Source organism: Vicugna pacos, chromosome 5, assembly GCF_048564905.1.
Source record: "Vicugna pacos chromosome 5, VicPac4, whole genome shotgun sequence".
NCBI lineage: Eukaryota > Metazoa > Chordata > Mammalia > Artiodactyla > Camelidae > Vicugna > Vicugna pacos.
The window spans coordinates 79,494,724-79,522,695 of NC_132991.1; the positions used below are offsets into that span (position 1 = coordinate 79,494,724).

General features: G+C 42.0%; 1 protein-coding gene and 1 non-coding gene across 2 annotated transcripts; both read left to right on the forward strand.

Moving 5' to 3' along the window:
- On the forward strand, positions 1-27,972 carry ARPC2 (actin related protein 2/3 complex subunit 2). The gene is made up of 11 exons (XM_006207269.2): positions 1-136; positions 351-432; positions 8,059-8,093; positions 9,411-9,523; positions 13,348-13,393; positions 16,297-16,483; positions 17,105-17,198; positions 22,577-22,703; positions 24,238-24,338; positions 24,667-24,767; positions 27,510-27,972. Exons 2-11 carry the CDS (start codon positions 359-361, stop codon positions 27,532-27,534), a joined length of 903 nt encoding a protein of 300 aa, XP_006207331.1. The 5' UTR covers positions 1-136; positions 351-358; the 3' UTR covers positions 27,535-27,972.
- On the forward strand, positions 3,183-3,313 carry LOC116280694 (small nucleolar RNA SNORA42/SNORA80 family). Its single transcript, XR_004190185.1, has one exon. It is a non-coding gene; the product is annotated as a small nucleolar RNA SNORA42/SNORA80 family (small nucleolar RNA).

Genomic DNA, 27,972 nt, shown 5'->3' on the forward strand with positions numbered 1-27,972 from the left:
TCCGGGCGGCGAGCGGAAGTGGGTGTGAGAGCGGAAGTGGCCGGCTAGAGCCGGGGGCTGGGCGGGGACCGGGCTTGTCGGTGAGGCGGCAGCGGCGGCGGCGGCTCGGCAGGCGGGTTCAGGCTTCAGGGGCCAGGTCGGTCGGGTGGGTGGGTTCTCCACAGTCAGTGCGTGCGCGGGCCAGCGCGCGCGTCATCCCCTTTTCCCCACCCCTGTCCCTTTCCCCTTCTCCTCTAACCACTTACCCCACCCAGCCCCCCTCCTCAGGGAGCAGCAGGGCCGCTCCCTCCGTCCTTTCCTCCCTTACCCACCCTCACCGCCCTTGTTTCTCCTTCCCCTGTCCGGGGCAGCCGCCGCCATGATCCTTCTGGAGGTGAACAACCGCATCATCGAGGAGACGCTCGCTCTCAAGTTCGAGAACGCGGCCGCCGGGTGAGCGCGCGCCCGGGGCCGGCAGGTCGGGGAAGGGGAGGCAGAGTTGACTCCTGCTAATTCGCTCAGCGCCCCCAGACATAGAGGAAGGAGGTGGGGGACCTGGCCAGGTGTGGGGAGTGCCCCGGCAGGGTAGACGTGGGAGGTGATTGGGCTCGGTGGGGTGAGGGGCAGAGATGCGTGGGGAGAGGCTCAGAGAAGGGATGCGGAAGCAATGAGTGGACAGGAGTGCGCGTGCCAAAGGGCATCAGACCTGTGGGACGTGAGGACAGTTTGGGCCAGAACTCTCGCTGGAGACCCCTTTGCCCTCCAGAGCGAGCAGCGGACCACTTCCCTCTGTATTCCCGTCATTGTTCAGAACCCGGAGAGAGTCCACTTAGGATTGGGTTGGAAAGAGTTTTCAGGAATTCCCAGGACTGAAGATGCAGGCCCAGATCACCACCAGCCCTCTCCCTCCCCACCCCCACCTCCTAGTCAAAAGGAGCCGGAGGGAGGACTGAAGGCAGGCCCGGGGTCCTGCAGCCGCAAAACGCGATCTCTAGTTTTCCTTCCCCGAACCCTGCTGTGGAAGGCACTGGCTATATTGTTATATTTCTCAAGCAAAGTTAATAGTAACCCCCCCTTCCAGTCCACACCCCTTCCTTATCACTCTTCGGAGGTTCTAATTCTCCTTCCCCTACCCAGTATCCTCTATCTGGCTGTTAATCTTTTAATTCTTATACCATGCCCCTGGTCTGTGATTTCTTCTATGGTAATTCTGACCACAGTACACACTTAAAAGCCTCGAGTCTGTAAAGTCCTTATATACTCTCTTTTTAACCACTGGCCTTTTAAAAAGTGGACTTACGGTGTGTATCAAAGGCAGCCTTCTGTGTCAGACACAAGAATCAGTAGAAGACAACCTCCTCCCCCAAAGCTGCTTTGCTTTTCTAACATAATTTTTTAAAAATGAACCAAGGATTTGGTTTTAGCTTCTAATTTTTGGTGGCCTGTGGCCAGTCCCTTTGCCTCATTTCCCCATGTGTGAGAATGGGACTTCACATCTTGGTTACACAGTGGAGGAAGTAAGTACAAACTGTTTCTGATGAACTGGGAACTAGTAATAGGAAAGTGCTTGGAGAGCCACAGATGGAAGAGGATTGGTGGAGGGAAAATTCTAAATAGACATAATGAACTTGTGGTTTGGAGGCACTAAAAAAATATATTTCTAGACCACTGCTTAAATTGAACATATTATGTCTCCTGTCTTTTATAAGGCCGCAGATTTTATCTGTAAAGCAAAGCCCGACTTTGCTTGAACATCAGTAGCTACTGTTTCCTGCCAGAGGCTGCAGTTGCTTATATTTTAGGCTAAGTTGCTTCTCATCTTCAGCCTCGCTTACTAGTTCCTTTGCATTTTAAGTGTTCAGGCAAATCAGCTTAGCGACTTATTTTGGGTGATTGCTCTGAACTTTTGAGCAGTGTAGCACATAGGAGGAAGTTAAGCTAACTTCTGCATTTTCGCAGCTGATCTTAAGTGAATTCTCAAGTTTAGACTAGCAAAAATATGAGACCTGAGTGGTTATAAGCTGATCTACAAGATAAATCCCTGTGCATTTTCAAGTAGAAGCATGCCTTGTAGTGTAGAAGTATGTTCACATCTACTTGTGTATGAGTAACTTGTGATTCTGACATGTAGTCCATTATTCAGAGCTTCAGGTCTTTTCCTTTTAGAACATTATTCTTAAAAAGACAGCTGACCATTTCAGCTGGAGTAAAGTAGGCACTCAAATCTGGAAGGCATAACTTCTGAGAGTTTTTTGTCTTTAACAGAAAGTGTATGTTGTAGCAATGTTGAATATTGGGGCAGGGCACCAAGTTTTGGCTTTTATTCTGGCCTGTCTTCCTTTTGAGATGTGACTTTAAATAAGTGGACTCAGAACATACTCTGCTGAAAAGCACTTTGAAAATCTTTGAAAGAGACCATGATATTCAGCCTAGGAGGTAAGACTTTCCTGGGATTGCAGATGTAACACCTAGCAGAAGAATTTCCAGGCATACCAGTAAGGTGAGGCAGCAGTGAAGTAGTTAAGTATTTACCAAGGCACATGCCTAGCCAGAACTTCCAGAGAACGATAACTAGAGAACTATAAACATTTATGAGGTTCTACCAGTGCTCAGCACCAGGCAGGAACAGAAGAGGGGAGCCTTTCTGAGAGAGTCCATTGGCACAGTTACAGAGGAGCTAAGGGGTGAGATGGGGTGGAGATCAGAGAAAGACATTAAAGAAAGGCAGTAGCTTTGGGGAGAAATCTTAAGAGATTTTAAAGGCTTTGCCCACCTAGGAACCTCCTGGGAGAGGTCAGTTCCACCCTGCTTTACACTTCTCAGCAAACCAATTGGGGAAAATGGGTTCAGAGCAGCCTTCCCTAGAGTTAATCTTCCGACTCTGCGGTGTGCAATAAGGATAGCCATTAGCTACATGTGGCTAGTTAAGTTTAAATAGAAATTAATTAAAGTGAATTAAAATTAAGCTCCTCAGTCACACTAGCCACAGTTCTAGGGCTCAGTTGCCACATGTGGCCAGTAGCTGCCGTATTTGGGCAGCGCAGATGTAGAACATTTCCATTATTGCAGACAGTCCTATTGGATGACACTGTTCCAGCTACTGAAAGTATAAGAATGTCATAGTCTGTGATATATACTTCAGAATACAGTTGTGGTAATTTTCCTTTTGAGGTTGCTTTTTTTTTAAAATGATGCCTCTCAGAGCATGGTAATGGATTTATGGCGGGTCCTCCTCTGTGGGCCTCTCATAGTGTACCCATGCCACAGAAAATTGCAGCCTTGAACCATTGCCCAGCCTCCTGGGCTGTGAGTACTGAAGGGGGTTTATACAGTGTGAAACCAAAAAGAAACAAAAAACAATACTTCTCAGATCATCCCGCTGGATCTTCTTGCCTGCAACATCCTACTAAAAGTCTAAATTTCCTTCAGGTAAAGCAGCTCTGTCATCTAAACTGTGTAAGAATACATTTGGTCATGACAGCCTTTTAATTTGGAGACAGTTCTGACAAAGCCTAAGATTCATTCTAAACAAATTATTTTGTTTTTTCCTACTGCACTCCTGGGAAGGTGGCTTATTGGAATGATTTATATATATTCACAAAATGATAATTATTGGTAAATTATCTTCCCAACAGCCTTCAAACTAAGAGAATGTGACTAATTAAGAAGCTGTACTCAACACTGCAGATAACCTCGCATGCAGGTCTTGTCAACAGTGTTCCTTTTCATTTAAGAATTCTTACCCAGACCCCCAATTAAAGCATAACTAATCTGGCAAATTAATTGAATTCTTTTGTTAGTATATGCACACCAAGAACCTTTACAGCCTCAGAAGCTAGGCTTGTCAACTTGGCTAGAGACTGGAGTCCAGAATTGAAGAAATACTGTCAGATGCGAATTGCTCTTGATTTTAAGTGCATGCTGGCTCCTTGCCACAGCTGTGCATATTGTGGGAAGCCGTGGTTCCGTAAGGGGGAATGAAGCTCAGTAAGCAAGCTGTGCCAGGTCGGGTGGGCGAGGACTGTGGGAGGAGAAATTTGAGAAAGGAATAAAATTAAATCTTGCTGATACCTTGTTCTCATTCCCAAATATGCTGCATATGTCCTCAGAGAGACAGGCTGGTTAGAAGTGATTTGGAATTAGGACATTGTTTAAGGGTTTTGAAGAGATTGAATGTAGTGGCTGACTTGCTGAGACCATCTGGTTGGTCTTTTTACAGGACACTATAGTTACACACTGCTGCCCATCCTCTGGCTGCCTTGGGACCACTTTAGGCATGAAGCCCCAGAGCTACACTCCACCAAACCTGTGACTGCTTAGGGGCAGGGTCTATCATTTTAGTTGTCATTGTTTCCACAGCATTCTCAGTGTGTGGAGAATTGGCTCAGTAAGTGTTTTCTTGAAGGAATGGATGGAGCCAGACTGAATGGTTCTTAGTTTCTTCAGGATCTTATCATTTTTCTGACATTGTGTGACTTAGCTGTTAGACTCTCTTTGTTCTCCTTATTTTGAGACATGGCTTAACAGAGAGTAGGACTACCTCTTACCTAATAAGATCCACTTTGTAGGTTTTGCTTAAAAAAGATGATGAGAGCCTTAGAGAAGACTTAAAGGAGAGTGATCAAAAACCTTTATAGTGAGATAACGGGCAGAATTCCTCTAATTCAGCTCATGAAAGAGATAACTAGAAGAGAGACATAAATGCCCAAATGGGGAACTGGATGCACTGAGAAGTAAAAACCCCAAAATCCTTAATGAAAATAGAGGATTGGATAATACAGTTGCCAGGAGTTCTTTATTGACTGACTAGTGACATTCTAGAAGCTTCCTTAGGAAAAGGATAGAAGAAAAATTTTTAAAGGATTTTAAGAATAGCTCTTTGAACCCATTGGAATGAATTGAGTATGTTTTAGTGCCTTGTGCTGCACAGTCAGTAACCTTGAGGATTTATCCAGCTGGCTTGTTCTAGGATTCCAGACATTTCAACAGTCTGATAGGTGATTCTATTTCTCCTTGTACTGCTGACCAGTTCCTGATTCTGGAAGTTAACACAATCCCAAAACCTCCCAACCATGGCTTCAAAGTCTGGTCTCCTTTGACTCTTACCTAGAAGAAAAATTAATTCTTTGATCACCTTCTATGAACCAGGCCCTTTGCTATGAACTATAACATGGTCACATTTCAGAATGTGCCCATGTGACAAATAGCAGTTTCAGTTTACAGTTGAGGAAACTGGGGCTCTTGGGAGTTGCTGAGGGAGTAGACATATGTGTTAAGCGTTGTGCAGGCAACCTTCACTGATGATTCCTGACCTTGTTTATGATATGTCACGTACACAACATGACACTATCTGAATGGCATCTGGGTAAATGGTCTAGCCTGGAGGTTCTGCCACTGGGCTGCCCTAGGGGCTGTGGGGATTATTATCTCAGCATATCTGTAATTTAGTCACAAGACGCTGGTTGGGAAACTGCTGTCCACATAGCATCTTAGTTAGTCTTCATAGCAACCTTGGGTGGTAGATATTTTTGATCTCCATTTTCTAAAAAAGGAACGTTAGGTCCGCTGACATTTGAGTAACAATTTGAGTAACATTGCTTGTGGTTACAGAGCCAGTAAGTGACAGAGCTTGACGTGAACAGTCAACTTTGAAGGGCTTGCTTTTTCTGTGATTAAACTCACCCCCAGCATCTGAAATTTTAGCAGATAGTAGGACAGAAAATAACCATTTATCTTTTGGGCCTATTAAATGGTACACTTTCTCCCAGACCAATCTTACTCCCATCTAGCTCCATGATTTTAATCCACAAAAGTAAGTAACTAACACCTGGTCTTGGAATTGAGCACAGTCTTGTTGTGGTATATTTCCCACTCTGTGCAGTCTCTTTGTTGGGGTGCAGAGTACTTGGACCTCTAACTCCCAGATGACTTCTTGGGAAGACTCCTTTGGCGCAGTGCTCTCCTGAGCAGCCTGCCTCTCTACTCTGCAACCTTATGCAGCCATAAATAGTAAATTAAAATATTAATGGCAATGATTTGACAAATATTCCCAAGTCAGGCAGCAAACTACTTAGTATAGATCTCAGCAACTTCTCCCAGTGGGGATCTGTGCTCAGGGAACTTCACAGCCTAAAGAGATTCAAAATTTCAGAGTCAAAAGTTTATAGCTTAGAACCTAAATGTCTTTATCTATAGTTGATTTTTCTTGGTCTGTTGGTGAAGTGGGAGAGTGAGGAACTCAGTCCTTCCTTGACTGAATTAAGGCCTAAAGGTTAAAAAAGAAAGAAAGAAGAAAAAAAAAACAGCTGACTACTAAGTGATGCAACATGGACTTTTATAAGCCTCCACCCAGCCTCTTTGGCACAGCCAGCCTTCCTTGGGAAAATGTACCTCAGTGCTTCAGGGCAGCCTCTTAATGTTTCATTCAAATGGACGGTAGGTTAATGTTTGTACTTCTTCTTTTGCTGTTGTTTTCTCCAGGTGAGGAATGGTGGTTGGCCATTCATTGCCTTTGTCTCCTGACTGCAATTTCAAATGAAAGATCAGAAACAGCTTAAATTTTCATCCAGTTCTTTTCATTATATTCTGAACTCACTGCTTCTCCATAAACACACTTGATGCTTGTTTCTCAGACACCCAAGTGCTTTTCTTAAGTCACATATGGATGGCTTTGAAGAAGCCGGGTAGAACTCTGTGATTTGTATAGGTTGATTTTACAACAGGGCTAACATATGCTTAATAGAAGCCAGTTTCCTTGAACTGGATGGTTTAGCTCTGCAGCAGCTTTTTAACGGTCATAAACCACGTTATTTATTCCATTATTTCCCAGCAACTCTGGAGGGCAACTCAGTCAGTTCCTTTTACAGGTGCGGGAGCGGAGATAGTATAAAAGATATGCACTTGACTGTGAGGTCTTGAGCAAGTTAGGCAAGAATAAATGTAAAAATGTGTATATTTGTCTGCTGGCCCATAAAACAAAGTGGAATCATTTGAGTTATAGGTCATTAGCTGATAAAACTGCAGAGTCTTCGTTGGTTACCTACCATTGGGCTTTGGGCAGAAGTGAGGAAAAGCGTAAAAGTAGCTTTTCACTGAGGGGTTAATTGACCGTTATTGTTCATAGCTAGGATGTACGTCATGCTTTCTAGGTAATAACTCAGCAGCATTTATCAAATAGAAGTCCATGTACCAGGCTCAGCAACGAGGCACACAGAAAGTGTTAGGCTGTCATTGCCTTCCAGGATAAGTTCTTCCGTGTCTATTCTCTTGTTTTATCTTTAGCAGTTGTGTGTGGTAGTTAGGATCACTTGTGTTCTCCCATTTTATAGATGAATAAGTGAGAAAATGAAGCGTGCAGGTGTGGATTTGTCTGAAAGCATGGTCCTGATGAAAATACTAAAACTGTAAAGCAGGTGTCCTGACTGTTCTCAGTGATTTCAGTGTTACTTTGTGCTACACTTTGTGTAAGTACAACACTGGAGTTTAAAAACAAAACCAAAAAAGCTAGGGTAGAACCAAAGAGGGCTTCACATAGGAGAGTGGTGAGTACTTCAGTGACATGAGGAAGAGGGAAAGATATGTAGCAAGACTTACAGATTGTCTTTGAAATGGAATAGAACTGTCTGTATTGTTTTATGGCCTGAAATCATCCTTTCTCTTTAAGTAAATTTAAACCATGTGACGTGCTCTTTAGCAGTTTTCCTGCTGAATGTGCTACCTCTATCACTGCTATCTGGTGGGGGAGACCTTGACCAAAAGAGGGCATTTTGTGGGTCACATATACAAACGTGTCTGTCATGGTCTCAAGGCATTGAGAATTGAAGGTGAGCACCAACTACAGCAGATTCAAGCTGGAGAACAAAAACTCTATCTGCCCTGCTTCCATTTTTTATCCTCCACCTTAAGTAAGTCCAGAGGTTCAGGTGCATGAGAAAAATGAGTTCTGTACTCAGACTGACAAGCATAAGATTTGTACAGAATGGTCTTATCTTAAATAAGTTCAGGAACCTTTATAAGCCCCCGTGAAGGCAAGCGGCAATATGGTTATCTTAACTAAAGGAGTTTTGTTTTGTTCTGCAGAAACAAACCAGAAGCTGTAGAAGTAACATTTGCAGGTAAGTGCCTTTATTTCATCCCTATTAAGAGAAGCCACAGTATAAAAAAATAGAAAACAAAATTGTTTGTAAAATAAGCTTTGACATTTGGGGTACTGTCTCTTGATTGTCAATTTTGTGTGTGTGTGTGGTCTTTATTTTCCATGGATTTAGTGAGCTGTGTAAAGTTGCCTGATAATACCTTAGAAGTTTGGGTTTAATTTTATGGTACAAACGAAGGGTTTTTTTAATTTGGAAATACTATGTTATCATCTTTAGCCATCATCTTAGTTCGCCTAGCACAAGAGTAGTGGGGAATCATGAAAATGCGAGAGACCTGTTCAACAAGGCAGTGAGGGATGTCACTGCCTTCTTTTCCCTAGAAAGAATAAAGTGTTGATACTACTCCCTTGCTGTGTGAACTTTGAGGACTTAAAGGAACTTGGACAGTCATCCTCTGTATAATGAGACTGCTTGACTAGATGGTCTTGGGAAATTTTTTGCAGCTCTGAAATGCTGTGACTTATAGGCCAGGTACCATCCCCATCCCTTCCTACTAACTCGCAGTGGCAGCCCTCCCGAAAGTAATGGGACTCAGCACCTAGTTTCAAGAACTACACAAGATAGTCTTCAGTGTGCTGCAGGAAGATAGAAGCCAAAGAAAGAGGGGAGGCCTGTAGATTGCAAAAACTGAAGAGAGAACCAAATGCAGTGTGTGGGCCTTGTTTGGATCTTAATTCAAATAAAACAACAGCAGTTTAAAAAGTTTTTGAGACAATATTTAAATGCTTGATTGGATATTTGATATTAAGAAATTGTTCTTAAAAAACTTAGGCATGACAATAATTTTAGGGTTATGTTTTTTAAAAAGGTATCTTCTTTACCTCCTATAGAGATACATTCTGAAATATTTCTGGATAAAGTGATGTGATATGTGGGATTTACTTCAGGACAAATCGCTGGGAAGGAGTGTGTCTAATGAAACAAGATTGGCCATATGTTAATAATTTTTGAAGCCATGATGAGAGTATGGGTTCATTATACATCATATTTTATACATGTTTAAAATACATCACAATAAAAGTGTGGGGTTTTTTAGTGATTAAAGTAAAAATAGCTTTGTAATTTTGGAAAAGAACAAAGAAATAAGTACTAGACAGTTCTATCTTAGTCTCAGTCTTTCTGCTGACTTTCCATATAGATTTAAAATAAATGCTATTTTACTTATATACCTGCTTGTAAGGCAGACTTGTGACTTGCAGGTAGGCAGGTAGGCAGGCACTTTGAAATATTATTTCCTATTCCCAAGTCAAGCAGTCTTATTTGCTTTCCTTGCAGATTTTGATGGAGTCCTCTATCATATTTCAAATCCTAATGGAGACAAAACAAAAGTAATGGTCAGTATTTCTTTGAAATTCTACAAGGAACTTCAGGCACATGGTGCTGATGAGGTAAGTTCCACATCACTTTTCCTGGGGAAAAGTGGAAAGAGGAAACTCTTGTTTCCTCCTCACCTTTTCTTGGTAGCTCGCCACTCCTAGAAGATCCATGGCACTAAGTCACCCCCCCTGGCACTGGCCACTCAGGATAGCTTGCTCGCCTAACCAGGGGCTCTTGACTTCACTTTCCATAGTTGTGTAAAGAAGGATGTTTCCCAGAAAAGGTTTTGGTTCTTTGTTTTCTTCTTACTGTAGAGAAATAAAGATGTTCTCTAACCAATGAAAACAAAAACAGCTTTAGTTCTCAAAAAATGTAACAATAGTTTTCCTTGACCAGTACAAAAACAGCTATCACAAGACTGAGATGGTTTGTGTTCTGTTTCTATGACATTGTTAGTAGGTATATAACTTTTGGTCTGTTCAAAGTTTATAATCTTAATTTCTCATTCTGGAAATCTAGGCACAAATCTGCCCTTCACATTTTTTAATTTAATGTTCTTTAGAGCTGGCCTCTTTAAGTATCTCTTCTTCCTTATGACTGCTTTAGGGGAAATAAGAGAAGGTGTCCATGCATTATGAAACTCTTGGTGGCCATGCTTTATTCAGTAGCTTCTTTCAGTAGCTAAAGTAGCAGGTTTGGTTCCTGTTGAACTGTATTTGCTCTGGGGAGAGCCATTTATGGAAGAAAGAAAATGCTATTACACCAGTGTGCGCACATTGTGGTTGGGTCTCAAAGCAGGAAGTATGACTCAGTTCCTGAATCAGTTTTCAAATATCTTTTCATTTTAACAAAGTAGGTTTTTCTTGATCTGGTGAATGAAATTACAGCCATTTCTAGTTTTTTTTTTTCTGATTAAGAATAGTAGCTTTTGAATTATTTAAAATTTATATAATGAAAAGGCTGTTTGCAAAAGCATATGATCCCAATTTCAATACTTTTTTGGTATTAAAAACTAAAATTGATGTTAACCAAGCAGAATACCAGGAGTCATAGGCAGTTGCTTCCCTTACTTTTTCATATGCAGTTGATTTTCCTCATAAATTCAAGGAAGAGCTAAAACTTTTTCTGACATGCCTCATAAATTCAAAGGAAGAGGAATGGTTTAGAGAATTTATATTCAGGGTTATTTTACCTGAAAAAGAAGAGCTTCAGGAGAAAGACCTAGTCTTTGAAAGCTTTTGAAAGATTATTATGTAAATGATACTGACTAAGTCTTCTCTTTATCAGATGAAGAGCAAGAGGAAACAAGTAGCTGTTAAGATGGCCCTGCATTAGATTAACTATAAGACAACTGCCTGGAAAGACTTGTTGAACATTTGCACAGACAGCTAAAAAATTGTGTAATCATTCTCCCTGGACAGTTCTCTCTCTTTAAAGATGTAGGTGCAATAAGAACAATCCTTGGAAGGGAGAGAAAGTGTTAAGCTAGATTTCTTAAATCTCCTTTCCAGTCTGTGCTTTCTTTACAATAGAACTGCAGAACACATTGCTATTCTTGTAGCTACCACAAGGGTCAAAGAACCCACCCCACCCACTCAGGTGGGTGGAGTACTTAACATTCACAGCATTGGAGCAGAGTGCATAGTAAAGTGGCTCCCTGGGTTGATTAAACAGTGACCAGCCTGTGATAACCACAGGAAGCTTGTTACTTTGTCACAGGCCCTTTTTCAAAACAGAAAGCCCCTGCTCCTGAGGTGGAAAGATCTGATCTCCTGGTGTCAGGTGGGAAGAGAGAGGCGCAGGTTGAAAAGTGAATCATAGTTAAAAGTGCAAGTGAAGTAAACAGGGAAGCGTTGGCTGGTTTTGCCAAGAGGAGGGAGCAGCGGAGTTGAACATGGTATAAATTTGGCTCTAAGAACCTCTTAGATCTCAGAATATTAACTTAGTAACTTGGAATTAAACTAAATCTTAGAGGCTGTGGTTTCTTCCACATCTGATTTTCCCTTCCTCCAAGCACACACAGTACAGCTCAGAGGTAGTATGCTAGTTAAAATTTTTCTTTTTCATTTTTATTGTATTTATTATTCTCCTGTGTAGTTAAAATTCTTAATGGGGTATGCATATTACTTCTTTACCCCTAAACTTTATAGAAGTGGTATATGGGACACTTGAAGGTCAAATCTCTCTGTGCCACCAACATACTCTATGACCTTGAACCTCTTTCTTCAGTTCCTCTTCTGTAAAAGAGAAATCTCACAGTGGCTGGATGGTCACTAAATAGGAACTTCATGTGACATTACTTATCTTTTCCCTTTTTTCAAACAAGTGTCATCACTAATTCATGCTTTGAGGTCCACCCTATTATCCAAGTTTCTCAGGTTGAGAATTTTTCCCAGCTATAGGAAAATGGTTAAATGTGGGGAAATATTAAATATTTAAGAATAGGGGAAAGAACCTCACCATCTGATAATTTTTCAAATGAGATATGAAATAAATGGTTTGCTCCTGGTTTGTTTTTTGTTTTTGTTTTAAATACCTAGGGAGTACATTGAAAATACAATTAGAAGAAAAGCACTGACATTCACTCAGATCATTATCTGAGTCTGTATGCAGGAGATGGGCACCGAGACCACAGCAAGACAGAGGCCCTGCTCGCATGGAGCTCCACCCTAGTGCTGCCTGTGTTCACGGTGCTTCTCTTTAAGACATGCATGCAGCTCTTATAATTAAAACAGAAGTTTGTAATTTTGTTCACTTTTAATTTGGTAACTAGTCATAGATTAAGTACCCCCCTTTTATTGGTATCCCAGAAAATGCAAGAGGATTATCAGTGTGTTTGTGGTGACATAGTGTTAGAAATTGGCTGCCTAGAGACAAAACCCCACAGCCTGTTATGCTACTGTGGGTTAGTATATTGGCCTCAGTTCCATCTTCCTGTGGTATAGTGATGACATCGTCCCTCTCTAAGTCTAAAGTTTTAATGAGTTAGTAATAAGCCCTGTCTATGTTTTGCCTCTTAAATATATAAAGACTTCTAAATACCAAGAGGTTATTAAATTCTAATGTCTTTAATGTTTTTTTCCCTGTCTCCGAATAACTGCCTTTCTACTGCTTAATGTGTCCTTTATAAATTTAAGTCAGAACCATCCTTCCAAAATAAAAAGTTTGTTTCTTAAGCCATGTCAGCCTAGGAGCAGCTTCTACCAGGCGGAATAGCCACACTGGCAGAGAAGAAATAGGAAGGTGTAAAATGTTTTACCATTTATTCCAAAAAGCTGGGAAGTATCGTAAGAACTGATTTTGAGAAAAAGACTTTATAGAGGACAGCCTTCTATGGACCCACCAGAATAAATAACTGGCTAAGATTCAATTATCCATTGTCCTTTGCCTTTAAAAAAGCCAGTGATGAGCTAAATAATTTTAAAGCATACAAGATAAGCAGACTAAGTAGAGTCAGTTCCTGTCAATTCTGGTTTTATCTCTTCATTCACCTGTGTCAGTGGTTTGGCCTGTGCTTAGTTGATAACTAACATAATCTGTTCTCATTTGAGTTTGGTGTCCTTCTGCTGTCCTGGGGGAGAAAAGGTGATTATGTGCATTGTATGATCTGGAGGAACAGAGACCCATATAAAGGGTGTGACCAAGTCCTAAAGGAGTAAAGGATGAACCTCGATTGAAAAACAGATCCTAGACTGACTGTTTGGATTTAATCTCAGTTCTGTGAGTGACTTGCTTGGTAACACAGATAAATCTGCTTCCCTTTTATATCCAGTTCCCACTTACCATTTGGAAGTTAGGAAGAAATCTGGCTTAGGAAATGTTTGGCAAGCACAGAACTTTAAAAATGATGAAGTTATGGCCTTTGATTTAACATATTTGTTTTTGTATTTCCTAGTTATTAAAGAGAGTGTACGGGAGTTTCTTGGTAAATCCAGAATCAGGTATGTAGTAATGGGAGTGACTGTGGAATAACATGGAAAGAGACCTGTCCTGTTTGTACTGTGCTTTTTTTAGCCAAAGGATTTCATTTTAATATTATTCACTTTACAAACATTTCTTCACGAGTCCAGTTCCCACTTTAACTCTCTCCATAAAAAAATAGCTTTTAAGGGGCTTTGTATTGTCCAATAATGTTACACAATGTGGTGTACAGAATTGATGTTATGTCATTTTTAACATTTTCTGGATAGGGCCAGATGACACTTCCTTATATGTTTCAGCCAGAGGGCCACTATTGTTTGCTTGTAGTGATTAAAATTCCTTTTGAGAAGACTAAGAAAACATTGTTTCTTACTCCAAGGCCCTAGTAACACCTTTGTCTGTACACCTCACATTTAAAGAATGAAAAGGAATATTCACAACTATTTTCACATTTTCAAATAACAAAAATTTCAGCTCCTTCTGTAATCTGTTCTTCTAATCAACAATCTCTGCCTCCTTCATGGCCAGAGGAGTTGGAAAACATCGTGGCCATCCCTGATTAGAACAGCTTTGTTACACTGCTTTAAAGGCAGTTTAAAGTAGAAAAAAACTGAACAGTATTTTCATCGCTTTGATTAAGTGGTAGTTTCAAATTCTGAGGCATTTAGCTAGGCCCCATACTGAGGACCAGCTAGTAAGACTGAACATAATACTTGTTACTCAAATCCTCTCATTGTGGTACCTTGATCAACAAGTCGTTCTAGAAAGGAAAATGTATCTCTGGCTTTCTTTTAACAGCAATTTCTTTTTTTTCCCCCTCCTAACAACATGATAACACCTCACCACTCCCATTAGAATACCTTTCTGTGACTTTTATATCCTTCTCTGGAAACAAAATGGTCGAATTTTAAAAAGTACCTTTGGAATGTTACTTATAAGTAGGAATATTTGTGGATGAGAGCTTTGACTGCGCTCCATAAAGAATACTAAAATGTGTTAATCCCCAAATGATAGTACAAATGTATCTCAGAAATAAAAACCAAAAGATCAGTACCACTGTAGGCTTTAAGAGGAATCAAGGAATTTTGGAAAGAAATTAAAAAAAAAAACAGAACTAGAACAGAAAAAGCATATAGACTGTTTGGGCATGTTTGTCACTGCTCAGATCTTAAAATCTAGCAGAACAACCAGAATACAACCCAGAGAACTCATGCGTCTGTCTCTGGGCCTTCTTGTCCACTTCCTGTGCTAAAGCACACACTGCCAGATTGCAGACCGTGTGTTCACACAAGTGCAAAGTATAAAAACATGTGAAAGTATCATCTCTCTGCCTCTTTTTCTGTTGGTTTATCTAGGCAAGTTTGGAAAACTCAGCAGTCCATATTAGATTTTTACTTTTTTTCATCCTCAGTATATTTTCTTCATCATGTCAGAAGCCTTATTTAAGCTTGAGTTCAGTTACCGTATTTAGTTTGTTTTTTTTGGCTTCTTAAAACCAGCAAACCTCAACTTTAAATATTTTCTTTTTAAATCTAATCTTGTGGTCTATTTGCTTATCTGGTTTTCAGGTACCCAAAATGGGATGGTGATTGATATTATTTAATATTGGAGTGCCAAAAATGTGCTAAGCATTATCTAGAACAGAGATTTACATAGCTGATGCTCTCATGGGGTTAGATTCAACAAAAAACAGACCTCAGGAATGCTCTTGAGAAGAAATTAAATAATAACAAAGTACAAAGGTCTTAGATACTCAGAAATGTGAAATCCATGCAGTTCTGGTAAAATTATCCATCAGTTATCTAAAATATGAAATGATCCTTGGTGATGTACAGATATTCTTGCAAAATCATCTATAGGCCTTTGGACAGGTATTAATCACTTCATTGTATAATAAAGTGTCCCAGCCTTGTCGGAATTTGTACTTGATACGCTATAAAGAGGCAGAATAATGTAGCGGTCAACAGGCTTGGATTTCAGTCCCTGTTCTGCCCAATTTATTGATGGATGACCCAATATGTTCCAGGCACTATAAATACTCTATGTTCTTTTAATTCTCCCAATAGCCTTCCCCAACTCACCACCTCTTTTTTTTTAACAGATGCAGGAATTGTAGAGGTTAAGCAGTTTGGCCAGGTCACAAGTGGCAAGGCTAGGATTTGGACCCAATTTCATCAGTTCAAAAGAGAGTTGCTTCCACCTCTATGTCATGCTGCATTTGGCATGGCATTTTGCTTCTTTGAACCTCTTTTTCCCTCTAAAATGAGAATAACCGTATCTGGCATGCCTCCTCCAAAGAATTCTTACAGGGATCAAATAGAATAAAATATTTTAAAACACTGAAAATTTTACAGTGTACATAAATAAAAGCTATTGGGGAGATACATATACACATTTTTTTTTCCTTTTTAGGTTTTTCCTTTTTTAGGTTTTTCCATACCCTGCCTCCATCCTCAGGGTTTGCTATGGCATGTAAGTGGGTATATTTTATTATCAGAAAGCTACCCAGCTACTGACCATTTTGGCACTTGGCCTGTTAAACCATCAGAGAAAAATATGTAACTCATATTATATATAGCTTGATAACATATTCAGCCCTCACCCCTTCACAACTGTCTGGAACACTAAATTTCTAATCAAAGTTCCAGAATTATGACTTCATCCCATTCCTTATTTGTGAATCAGTCATCTTTGATAATTGATTCAAATTTTTGCATAGCATTTGTTAATTAGCTATACACATTTACAGTAATTTTACAATAATTAAGATTTTATTTCACCTCATTTGCCCTATGAGGTAGATAGGAAGGGACAGCATTCTACCTGAGTTAAAAGTACAGACACTGAGACAAAATAAAATGTCATTAGAACCTGAAAAGTTTCTTTTATTATAACTGCTGGGTGTTTTTCTCTTCCCCTCCAGGATACAATGTCTCTTTGCTATACGACCTTGAAAATCTGCCTACATCCAAGGATTCCATTGTGCATCAGGCTGGCATGTTGAAACGAAATTGTTTTGCCTCTGTCTTTGAGAAGTACTTCCAATTCCAAGAAGAGGGCAAGGAAGGAGAGAACAGGGCAGTTATCCATTATAGGGATGATGAGACCATGTGAGTATAGAATTTGTTCATGAAGCCTGGGTATGGCTGTCACACATGCTTACCCAAAGACATTTGGCTCAGTCAGACCTTAACTGTATTGTGTGAATCCTCCTGAAGTGTCTCATAAAATTCTTTAAGGCAGGATGTAGATGGGGGGGGCATTTCTCCTACTTCCCAGATACTGAAAGTTGGCAAAAGATGAAGAGTGCTTTCCTTTAAGTCACCACCATTTTGAGGCCCCTTCAGTAGTGTAGCCCAGATAATCAGGAAGCAGAGGGTGACTATAGGTTCTGTGTTGTTGCAGCTCTTGGATCATCTGCATACTGTGAGTCTCATAGTATATAAAGAAATATATATTTTTAAGTGAAATTCTGAGAATCAGTAACTCTAGATTCCATGTAATACCACATAGTCAGTAACATCGACTTTGGGTGATTTTCATCTCCTGCCTCGTAGGACATGCATTTATTATACCGACTCTATTGGCCATAAATACTTAGCCTCACTGGCACCCCTTGTTTTATGAATTAGGACATTTATGACTACCCTCCTACTTCACTTGTAGATCAAGTTCTTGACAAAACTCTGTTCTGATTCTATACTTAATCTCGTGGATTTTGTTCCTCTCAGGTATGTTGAGTCTAAAAAGGACAGAGTTACAGTAGTCTTCAGCACAGTATTTAAGGATGACGACGATGTGGTCATTGGAAAGGTGTTCATGCAGGTATGGAGCAGACATCTTGGTGGGGGAAACCATGGCATGATGTTTTATACCTTGGTGCCAAAGCACATCATAAACATAGAAAAAGAACTGGCTGCTATGTTGATGCTGAAATTTGTTGCAGATTTAATTAAACAGCCCTCATCAAACTCACTGAATTTTTTTTTTCTTAGTGGATTTAGCCTTTTGCAGGACTGAACTAGAGGGTTAATTGAGTATTAAACATACTAACAAAATGACTGAACATTAAGCATCCTTCCTGCCATGGGGCCTTTGATTTAAAGTTTGGTAATATTTTCTACCCTCTTGTGTTTCCTGGAGTTTCTAGCAAGGTCTGTCCTTGGCTTGGTTTAGTCCTAAAGTCTTTTCAGATTGGAATCTAAGGAATATTCTTGAGTAGTAGGTAATGCATCAATAGGGTAGACTTGTGGAACTGACAGTGAAGAGAACGGGCCTGAGTTTGACCGAAGTTACCATGGAGTGCCTCCCTTGAAAGAAGCTCATCTACTAAGAAGAGGAATGGAGTTTAGCAAGACGTTTTGTAATTGGATTTCTGGTGCAGTTGGACTCAAGTCTGACATAATACATCCATTGTGGCTTTGTCATGCAGTCTGCTAACCAGTTGCTGGCTTTAGGACATGAAAGCTCATTGGTGAAGTGGTATCCTGACTGGTTTCTTCTGAGATGGGTCAGCATTCGAAATCTAGTACAGTGGTTAGATTTTCAAAAAACTTTGTACATTCATTCTGTTCCTTGTCTGGGGCAGCATCTTTTTTGCCATATAGAGTTGAAAGATAGTTGTGCTTAATATAGTGAGGATACATTGTGTGTAGCCATTCTAAGTGGCTAGGAAAATCTTCAAAAGTGATATTCTCAGTTTGATCCATCTGTAGTGGCTTTTTATGTTTAGGCTATTTAATGAGTGACTCTAATTTTGTAGCCTCTGTACAGAAAAATTAGAATATCGTCACAGCGTTTGTGAGTACTAAACTTATGAAAAAGTGAGAGAGTGTGCGTGTGCACGTGCGTGCGTGCGCACAGATATATGGATATGTATGTTTGGGTCCTAAATGTAAGCTTCAGACAGGCATTTCATATGTTTTTATACAGAATTGACAGGGGAATTCGATGCAGTAGCCCAGAAATTGAGCTAAATCCAAACTGACGGGCTAATTTTAAAAGCAATGAAGTATATATTTAGATTTGGCTGGTTTTTTACCAGTCTTGTTCCATTTTATTCCAGGCAGCATCTTAACTTATTTTTATAGTTTAAACAGATCTTATCTTGGGGAGTGTACTGGCAGTTTGTTCCTTGGAAGAATTTTGTATGTTCTTTTTTGCATGTGAATTTAAGCTCTCCCTCAAAGTTCAGGTGGTGGGGCACTTACCTAAAAGGGAAAACAAAGTGTCTGCATTTTTGCACTGACAGTGTCTCCAGTGAGTGACAGGCCTGGCACTGTGTGAATGCCATCTCCCCTGCCTCTCTTTCCATACTCAAAGACTAGGGTAATTTATTTGAAGTGACCTTAGAACCTGGACTTATTTTGTTTGTTTTTCCCTCCAAAATAAATCATCTGAGCATTTTCCTGGGCCTAGTTACTTTAAATTTTTAGGAGAGAGGAGAACAGTGGTTGCCTGGCACAGAATAGTGTGACCGGGGGATGATGTTGGAAGTTCCTCATGGTCACTAGTCTGCCTGGTGTGGGTCTTTGTTCTCCCGTGACAGCGTGCACCTCCAACCTGGTCAGAACACTATCCCTGCTTTTGTTACTGGGCAGACAGACTCTGAGGTATGCCTACTGCCTTTAAGGAAGAGTCAGAGAGTTTCCATTCCCTGCTCACATGGATGTTCTGGTGCTTGGCTTTGGGTGTTATCTTTGTAGGCATACAAGCTGAGCACTAGAGAAAATCTGGTCAGTGTCATCATTTCCGTGCTCATTCTGTGAAAAGTGATAGGAACAGTGATTACCCTTTTGGAGACTAGCGTGGTGAACTAGAATTTTTTTTCATATTTGGATCTTAAAGTCAGTCCAGTAACTTAAGAGAACTTGTTCAAGGACAAGACACAAGCTATCTGCTGCTTAGGCAATTGTGAAGATGTTATTTTGAGGACCCTTGCTACCTGTATACATGTGTGGTTATATCTGAAGGATGTTTTCCTGAACTGGGAACACTGGGTCAAGTTCAGTAATTTTGATTAGATATTGCCAAACTCTCCTCCATAGAGGTTGTGCCATTTTTCTCTCCCACCTCCAATGCATAAGAGTATTCATTTTCCCAAAGTGTTATTAAACTTTTGGAGTTCTGCCAATCTGACTGGTTGAAAATGGTATCTGCTTTCTCTTATGAGCGAGGTCAAAACACCTTTTTTTACGTTGAAGGCTGTTTGTTTTCTTTTCCTATGAGATGTCTCTTTATGTCCTCTACCCATTTTTCCATTGGGTTATTGATCTTCTCGATTTCTTTATATACTAGGAAGATTAGCCTGTTGTCTGTGATAGAGTTGCAAATATTTTTTCCAGTTAGTCATTAGATTTTATGGATTGTTTTTTGTTGTTTTGTTTTTTCCCCATGTAGAAGTTTATTTTCACATGGTTAAATTGATCCATCTCTTACATCTTCTAGATTTTGAGTCATAGTTAGAAACTCTTTCCCTATTGCAAGGTTAAGAATAAATTTACCTGTATTATTTTCCTGGATTTTTTTTAATAGTTTCATATTTTACACATAGATCTTATTATCTATGTGGATTTCTCTTGGTACCCGGTATGAAAGATGGATCCTTTTTTTTTTCTAAGTGGCTACCTGTTGATCCTAGTAGCAATTATTTATAAGCCCATTTTACACTACTAATTTGAGATGTTCTTTTATCATATACTAAATTTCTGTATATATTTGGCTTTATTCTGAACTTCCTATGGTAAGTTGTGCTTTGACGGAAGAGAGAAATAGTATTGTGATGCTCAAAAGATATCCTAGCTGGAGGGAGGAAAAAGAAGACATTTAGGAAAATGGAGAGCTGCTGGGTTGGTTGGTTAGTTGGCATTCAAGTACTATATAAGAGAGAAAAACAAGGAGAAACAAAGATGGGAGTGAGATTGCCTAAACGATAACCCCAAAATCAGAACTATATTGTTAGGCTGGGAGGGTATAGCTCAAGTGGCAGAGCGCATGCTTAGCATGCACGAGATCCTGGGTTCAATCCCCAGGACCTCCTCTAAAAATAGATAGATAGATAGATAGATAGATAGATAGATAGATAGATAGATAGACAGACCTAATTACCTCCCCTAAAAGTTAAAAAAAATTTTTTTAAGGTAAAATATATGTATATATATTGTTAACCAAGTCTGAAATGTACCACTTTCCATGTATACAGAACTGATGAAATGCTGCCAAATCACCATAGGTTTACAAATACCCCATGTGGTTGTGAATGCCACTTGTACCAGTGAACTGGAGCCTTAAAGAAGCTTACTAAACACAAGAGAATGCTGGCAGACAGTTATCTGTTCTGTTTTCTTCACTGGGACTAAAGAATTTCCGTTTTGAATGATCCTGGCTTCTTCTCTTCCTCTCCAGATATTTTTCTTTTGGGGAACAAAATTCAAAGGGGAGCTAACCTAATCCATGATGTTAATTTATTTCCCACCAACCTTTAGATGCCAAACAGTGAGTGAGCTTAGCAGGCAGGGTGGTGAAACAGGCAGGACCCCAGACTGGGCATTAGACCTCCTCAGGTGTTAGTCTTCCTTTGCTGCCCATTAACCAAGGGCTTGCTGATCACTGTGCATTCTCCCTACCTGCAGATGGAAACATAGTCCTTGCTGCTTCCTTCAGAGTGTGACAATGCTGAGTCGGCCAGGGGAGAAGTGCTTTCTTTCTGCAAGCCACGTGCTAGACAGCCTCTTTGAAGGGCAAAGGACTAGACACAGAGATGAATAAAAGCAGGATCCTTGGCTTGAGAAACTCACAACCTGGTAGGAAAGCTAGATGCATTAATGAATAGTAAAGTATTACAGTAGAGGTTTGTAAAAGACATGGGAGAGCAGCCAGCTGCCCTGAGGCTTTTGGAGATGGCATTATAGAAGAGGTCATATCTGAAGAGCAGTAGATGAGCATTGTAGACCAAAAGGCAGTATAACATGTTTTCAGTGCTCATAAAACTCGAGACCTTGGAAGGCCCCTGGTTCCGTCTTTCTGCTATCACTCAGAATTTGGATCATCCAGTTTTACTGGCACTGCTGGAAAATCTGGTTCTATTCTTACAGATCTGGGTTGAGACAGTGATTCCTCATATCACCTGTCTGCTGACATAGGAATGCATGGATTGGGAAAGCTTGAGATTTGGAGATTAGAACACAGAAGAAATGACCTGAATTTTACATCCTCAAGCATTTTTCTGTAGTTTGGTTATGGGTAGATACATTTTCTCAAGGATGAGCTCTTATGTAGGGTGATGATCATTGTGTCCAGGGCCATTCTAGAGCCAGAATTAAAAATGAGCTTTCAGTTCTCATAAGTCACAGTCTCCTTTTCTCAGTGAACACTAAGACAACTCATCTTTTTTTTTTTTTTTAAATGGAGGTACTGGTGATTGAACCCAGGATCTCATGCTTGCTAAGCATGTGCTTTATCAATGAGCTATACCCACCCCCACCAACTCAGCTTCTTTAATACTGTTGTCTTCTGCCCCCAAGAAGGGTTTAAATTTGGTCTAAAGTTCTGATTGATGAATTCTAAGCAGTAACAGGATCTAAGATACTTCAGTGAAACAAGATCTGTGCAAAGGCTCAGAGCCTAGAGAAAGTAGTATTCCTGAAACTGGAAGAAGTGGAGGAGGGGTGAGAGGAGTGATGAAAAATTGGTCAGCTCATAAGGAGCTTTGTGTACAAAGGTAAAAGGAGTTAAGACTTCAGTCTCAACCAAGCTAAAGCTTGGGTTTCATTCACCCTGGAATTTTAAAGACTTCTTGAAAAATATAACCTCTCTTCCCATTAACTCAAAAGAAACTAATAAGCAATAGTCCTTATCCTGAATATAATCTGGTTCTCCCAGTGCTTTGCAATTCGTTGTCTGTTTAGTCTCAGAATTTATTTTATCACCTTCTTCCAAAATGAGAAATGGGAGGTAATTGACTGTGCTTTACCTCACTTATTGAAGATCAGACTTGTTAAGTACTCTGATCTCTCCTTTTTGAATCTGGAGTGCATTGATGGCAGCCAGCACTTGAAGTATTTCCTGTTAGGTGTAGTTTATTTTTAGCCTCTGCTGGTCCAGTGGCTACAGAGGTCACACCCATAGGGCAAGCCCCAGAGCACAAGTTGCCATTCATGTCACACCAGGTTGTCTTCTGCTTGCTTTTTGCTTCATCCTGGCAGGAGTTCAAAGAAGGACGCAGAGCCAGCCACACAGCCCCACAAGTCCTCTTCAGCCACAGGGAACCTCCTCTGGAGCTGAAAGACACCGATGCTGCCGTGGGTGACAACATTGGCTACATCACTTTCGGTGAGCAGGGCTGGGCTGCCGCATGTGTGCCTTGGTGTGTTCACACTGCAGTTGAACTGTCAGGGGAGGGGGCAAAAGCAGGCACACTGGACTGTTCGTGTTGCCATTGTCATGACTGAGGGAGGGGTGTCAGGGGACACTAATTACAGGTCGTGGACTATTTTTGTACAGTGATCATTTCCCCTTTTTCCCTGTTTTTCTTAAATTCTAAGGAGAAAAAGGTAGCCTCTGATGTCAAGTGTGAGGAGTTAGGCCCACATAAGTATTGCTAAGTAGCTAGGTGGGAATTTTCTGTCTTTTGGCATTTCTTGATTTTTGCTCATTAGGCCAGAGCTCCAGCCATGATTGAGTTATCCTACTTTCCCTCTAAAAAGATTCACATCTTCCCCTCTTAGAGTTGCTTCAGTCTGATAAGCTGGCTCATCCTTATAGCTGAGTTTAGAATCGCAGCTCATTCACACACTGCACCTGATTGCTACTAAAATGTCTCCTTTTGTGAAGTTTTCTTTAATTCATCTCAGTGCTGAAGGTGCACCTGTTTATCAGAGATGAGCAAGTGGATTTACCATATTTCATTAAACCTAAGCTATACTTTTTTTTTCACTTAACACCCTTTGAGGTTGAGACACAGCTTACAGTTCATGGCCTATCTCAATACATGAACTGATGGTAAACTAACAGTTACTAACATCCCAGAACCCATGCAGTGTAATTATCTCCTGCCTTGATGCTCATTTCTCTTCAGGGCAAATTGACATAGGGGTCCCACCCTTTCCTGTGAGGCACTCCTTTCATTTCAGCAAAACTTTATCCTGAAGAATTTTGCTGATGGTAAGACCACTGAGTAGAGTAGGTGCAGAAGATAGAGGGGATTCCAAGAATCCAGAGGGAAAGGAGTGCAGGTCAATCCAGGTGCAGGGCTCAGTGACTGCACAGGCCTTCAGGGGATTGGAGGGGAGTGCTTTTCTCAGCTGCCAACCGAGCAGTCCTGCTGGTCCTCATCAAGAGAGTTCAGGTTCTTCTGCCTTCATGTTTGATTTTTACCACAGAATACATGATCTTTTCTAGGATCTAGTTTCTCTGAAGGCTTACTCTGCTTCAGCACCCAGGACAGGCAGGCTTTGTTCTCTAATCCTGATTGCTCCACAGTCTACCCAAGTAGCCAGTAGTGTCATCTTCCAAGAGAGACTGTTGAACTGTAGGGGCGGGAGATAGTAGATATGTGGCACACAGAAGAGATTTCAGAATGCACAGCCACAGAGTCCAGACCTGGAATTAATTCCAAGACCAGGCCCTTTCCCTGGGGAGTCCTGGTGTTTGAACATGATCACCTCCATTTGCATTCACTGGCACCTGCCTGGTTTTGGTAGTTACTCCTTCCTCGTCTCAAGGAGAAACCCATGACAAAGCCTGCGTGTAGCGAAACAGGTGGGTGTCCTTGAGCAGGGAGAGATTGGAGCTGACTGTAGGCTGCTGTCTTCCCTCCCTTTGGCGTGGACATTACTCCCTGATGCCTTGTCTGTGCCCCTGCTAGTGCTGTTCCCCCGCCACACCAACGCCAGTGCTCGAGACAACACCATCAACCTGATCCACACGTTCCGGGACTACCTGCACTACCACATCAAGTGCTCTAAGGTGAGTGAGACCAGCCGCAGCACCTCGGCTCCTGTGCTCCACGTCATTCCCTCCACCAGAGCTGGTAACGTAAAAAGTCGTCTGTGTAGTTCAGGCTATTGCTATGAACTCTACACAGATGGTTCTAAAGGCTCTGAGAAATCATGGCCTTTCTTCATCTCTCCCCCACCACTCCCCGTAGCAGAGAGGTGAATATATGCTTCCTTGCATGGCCCTAATTCATCCCCAGGGTGGTGATTTCCAGACCTTCCTGATGACTTCTGCTAATGAAGGCAAAGCTGCCTTTCTAGAACATGACTGCCTCAGTACCCATTGTGTTTGCCTCCAGGCCTATATTCACACACGTATGCGGGCGAAAACATCTGACTTTCTCAAGGTGCTGAATCGTGCACGCCCAGATGCCGAGAAGAAAGAAATGAAAACAATCACGTGAGTAGTAGGGCCATCCCTCAACAGGACCACCTTCCTCTCTGGAGCTCACCAAGAAGGAGGGTAGTGGGTGTCGGTGGCCTCCAGGTGTCTGGGCAGTAGCTGCATGTGAGGCAGGCAGTGTTGGGCCTAGCAGACTGAAGATGAGATGAACAGGCTTTCGCTTCTGAATGGGTTTCCTTGTTTTCTACATCTTTGTGAGTGAGAAGCGTGGCAGCTACGAAAAACACAGAGGGACCTTTTTACCCAGATAAGCTGTGTTCTCCTTGGACCTGAGTTGAGAGGCTAGTCTTGTCCTTCTTGGGGTCTTCCTAGAGAAATAGGAGTCATTTGCTTAAGGACATTTGAGTTGAGTAAATAGGCCTGGAACCATTCCCAAGTGTTCTTTTTTCCTGGTCTGCTTCTCGACAGGAATTTTGCATGAAGAAGAAGTTGCTTTATCAGGGATGGAGATGATGGGGGGAGCTGTAAATGGCCGAGGCTCTGCACGCAGGAGGCCAGCTTGGTCTGGGGCCTGGGGATTTAGGTCTGTGCCAGGTGCCGGGTCTTGGGTCCCCCTCTGGTGAAGTTCAGGCAGTCCTGTTCTAAAGATAATAGGTGCTGATCTGCTATCTTTTGTGCCCATTGAATTAAAAGTCTTGAGGTGAACTAAGCCTCCCTACACCCCCGCCAGCCAGTGCACTGGCCAGCACCCCATTCTCTTGGAGGTGACCTTTGGCAGGTGTGGTGTGCCTAGGGCTTCAGGCTCCTCCTCCTCCTGGCATGTGAAGCCTCTCTGCCAAGCTAGTTTCTGCTGCTGTTTTACAGGATGAGAGCAGTGTCTGACTCTTGGGTGCCTGAGCCAGGGGATTATCAATCTCAGAAACATCAGACATTTCTACAGAGCAGTTTAAGTCACCCCTGATTTCTTCAGGCTTTAGGGTCTGCCTGTCTCTTGTTAGGAAATTAGTACCAGGGGCCTTTCTCTGTAGTAGCTCTGCCCATTGTCTAGAGCCAACCGAGTGTTCAGCCCATAGCAGATCCTCTGCTCAGAGAGTGGTGTCCACATGCCATGGCAGCGAAAGAGCAGCATGACTCCTTCCACTGTGCAGCTTCATGGCAGAGCCCAACATGGGCAGAACGCACAAGTTTGGGAGGCAGGAGACGGTGTGTGCCCAGGGCGGTGTGTGGTTCTCTTGCTGCCCCTGCAGAACCTTGCCTCCAGCCCGGAGTTTACAGGTCCCCTTTGCCTGCTTGCTTCTCTCACCTGCACCACTTTGGTGACCTTGAATGTGAGGCAGCCAATTTCATGCCACTTTAAGGGCCTAGTGGAGAGACAGGCTCTTCAGTAGAGGCTGGGAGGTGACCGGTAGCCTGGTAGAGCAGAAAGCATCCTGACCTGGCCCGCCTGTCGCCTACCAGACAGGAAGGCTGGGCATCTTAAATATAGTCACAGGCTGCCCGTGCCCCGTCAGCCCCATGACTGCGCATCCATTCTGGAGAAGAGCCCACCAGGCAGCCATCGCCAGTGTCTCCCCTCAGGGCTTTTCCCCTGCCCTGTTCCACAGCCAGCAGACTGGTTGGTCACTGCACATGAGTGTAGTGGCCAGGGGACAGGGACAACTCCCTTTCCTGTTGGGGGACTGGGAAAGAATGAGTCCTTAAAATGAGCAAATTGCTCATAAACCTCCTTCCTGGAACTTAAGAACAGCTTTGCCTTTTTCTGTCCTATGACCTCTCTTTGGCAGAGGTGGGCCCCAGAGAGGAAAAGGGGGAGGCAAACAACTGTATTCACCCTGAAAACCAGATCGTGTTCCTAAGGGTGGGCAGGAGTTAACTGGCTCAGCCTGGTAGGAGAAGCCTGGGTCCCCACTCTGCTGTGTGGGGTCTTATACCCTAGAACAGCATGAAAGAGGGTGGTGGGCCTGCTGTGAGAAACAGCCTTGGATCAGAAGCTGACCATCAGCACCCACAGTGCTCTGCCAGAATCGAATACTTAGGAGTTTTTTACTGGGTGGTGAGTAACAGAATATTTTTGTTTCATTTTGGTCTGGGTGAAACACTCAGGGCAAAAAACTTTAGCCCCCATATTTTTGCCCCAATTTCCCATAGTTCTAACTCTAGCTTCCAGGCACCTTTACCAAATGCACACCCTCTATCTTTGGGAACCAGCCTGTTCCCAAAGGTGGCCCTTCTGGGGAAATACTGGGTGGAATAGGACTCCATGGCTCAGGAGCCTTAAGTCAGGCAAGTGTTCTGTGACCGAGTATCGTTACCACTTCACAATACAAAGCGCCTTTAACCTTGAGAGTGGAGGGTTACCTCTGTGAACATCCTGCCCCCATGGTCAAAGATTTTAGGAACTGCTATCTGCTAGCCTGAAAAGGTATAACCTGTGTAGGAGGGCCATGAATTGTTTCCTAGGTTGAGGGTTGAGCCCAGTCTGAAGCTTGAGTGGATCAGAGCCATCCAGAAATTGTGGGCTCGTGATTCTCCTGTCTGACTTGGTACATTTACTGTCCTCGTGGGCTTAGCACAGATATTACTTGGTACTCCAAAGTATTCAGCAAGGAGAAAGAGCTCATGAGATGTTTATGTGAAAGCCGGCTCTTGGCCCGTGCTTGGAGTTCCTGCATACCTCTGCCTGGGGAACCTTGCCACTTCATGTTTGCTGTCTTCCGGATCCCATCCCTCGCCCAGGTTGTGTGGTAAAAGGAAAGGTGAGCAGAAACTAGCCTTCACACCTACTCTCTGCTTTTGAAGGGGGAAGACGTTTTCATCCCGCTAACTCTTGGGAACGGGAAGAGGAAGCGGCTGGCAACTGAAGGCTGGAACACTTGCTACTGGATAATCGTAGCTTTTACTGTTGCACCTCTTCAGGTTCTTAAGGGATTCTCCGTTTTGGTTCCATTTTGTACACATTTGGAAAATAATCTGCGAAAATGAGCTGTGCTTGCAAGGACTTCATGGTTCTCAAGAATTAAAAAAAAAAAGGAAAAAAAAGAATTCCACTTGATCAACTTAATTCCTTTTCTTTATCTTCCCTCCCTCACTCCTCTTTCCTTCCCCCACTTTTCCAAGCTATTTCGCTTTGCAATATGTTACTGGTAATGAGTTGCAGGATAATGCAATTTTAACTTGTTTTCTCCTAAGTATTTGAGTTCAAAACTCCTGTATCTGAAGAAATACGGTTGGGGTCATTAATAAAGAAAATCTTTCTATCTTA